Here is a 254-nt window from a genome sequence, read left to right on the forward strand (position 1 = left end):
AAGAAGAAGCATTGCTGGATGGGTGTGAATCTGAGTTTTGTGTGTCTTTGTGTATTCCCCCATTAATTTATTTTCTGATTGCTGCAGCACTAACAAAACAAACAAAAAATATTAAAATACACCAACAACAGACCAATGGTTAGCTGCTGCTGCTGCTGCTGCTGCTGTTGCTGCTGCTGCTTGTGGTGCTGCTGCTGCTGCTTGTGGTGCTGCACCTGCTGCTGCTGCTGCTGCTGCTTGGTGTGCTCCTGCTG

The 254-nt window shown here is 47.2% G+C and overlaps 1 protein-coding gene across 1 annotated transcript in view; it reads left to right on the plus strand.

The window, feature by feature from the left end:
- EMH_0026860 (uncharacterized protein) overlaps positions 1 to 254 on the plus strand; it is a gene marked incomplete at both ends in the record, with an annotated part of 2,523 nt that overhangs the window by 1,329 nt on the left and 940 nt on the right. The window contains one exon of the mRNA XM_013502679.1: positions 1 to 22. Within this exon, the coding sequence (XP_013358133.1) occupies positions 1 to 22 (22 nt within the window). The remainder of the gene's footprint in view (positions 23 to 254) is intronic.

This window comes from Eimeria mitis, genomic scaffold, assembly GCF_000499745.2.
Source record: "Eimeria mitis Houghton genomic scaffold, Emh_scaff990, whole genome shotgun sequence".
NCBI lineage: Eukaryota > Apicomplexa > Conoidasida > Eucoccidiorida > Eimeriidae > Eimeria > Eimeria mitis.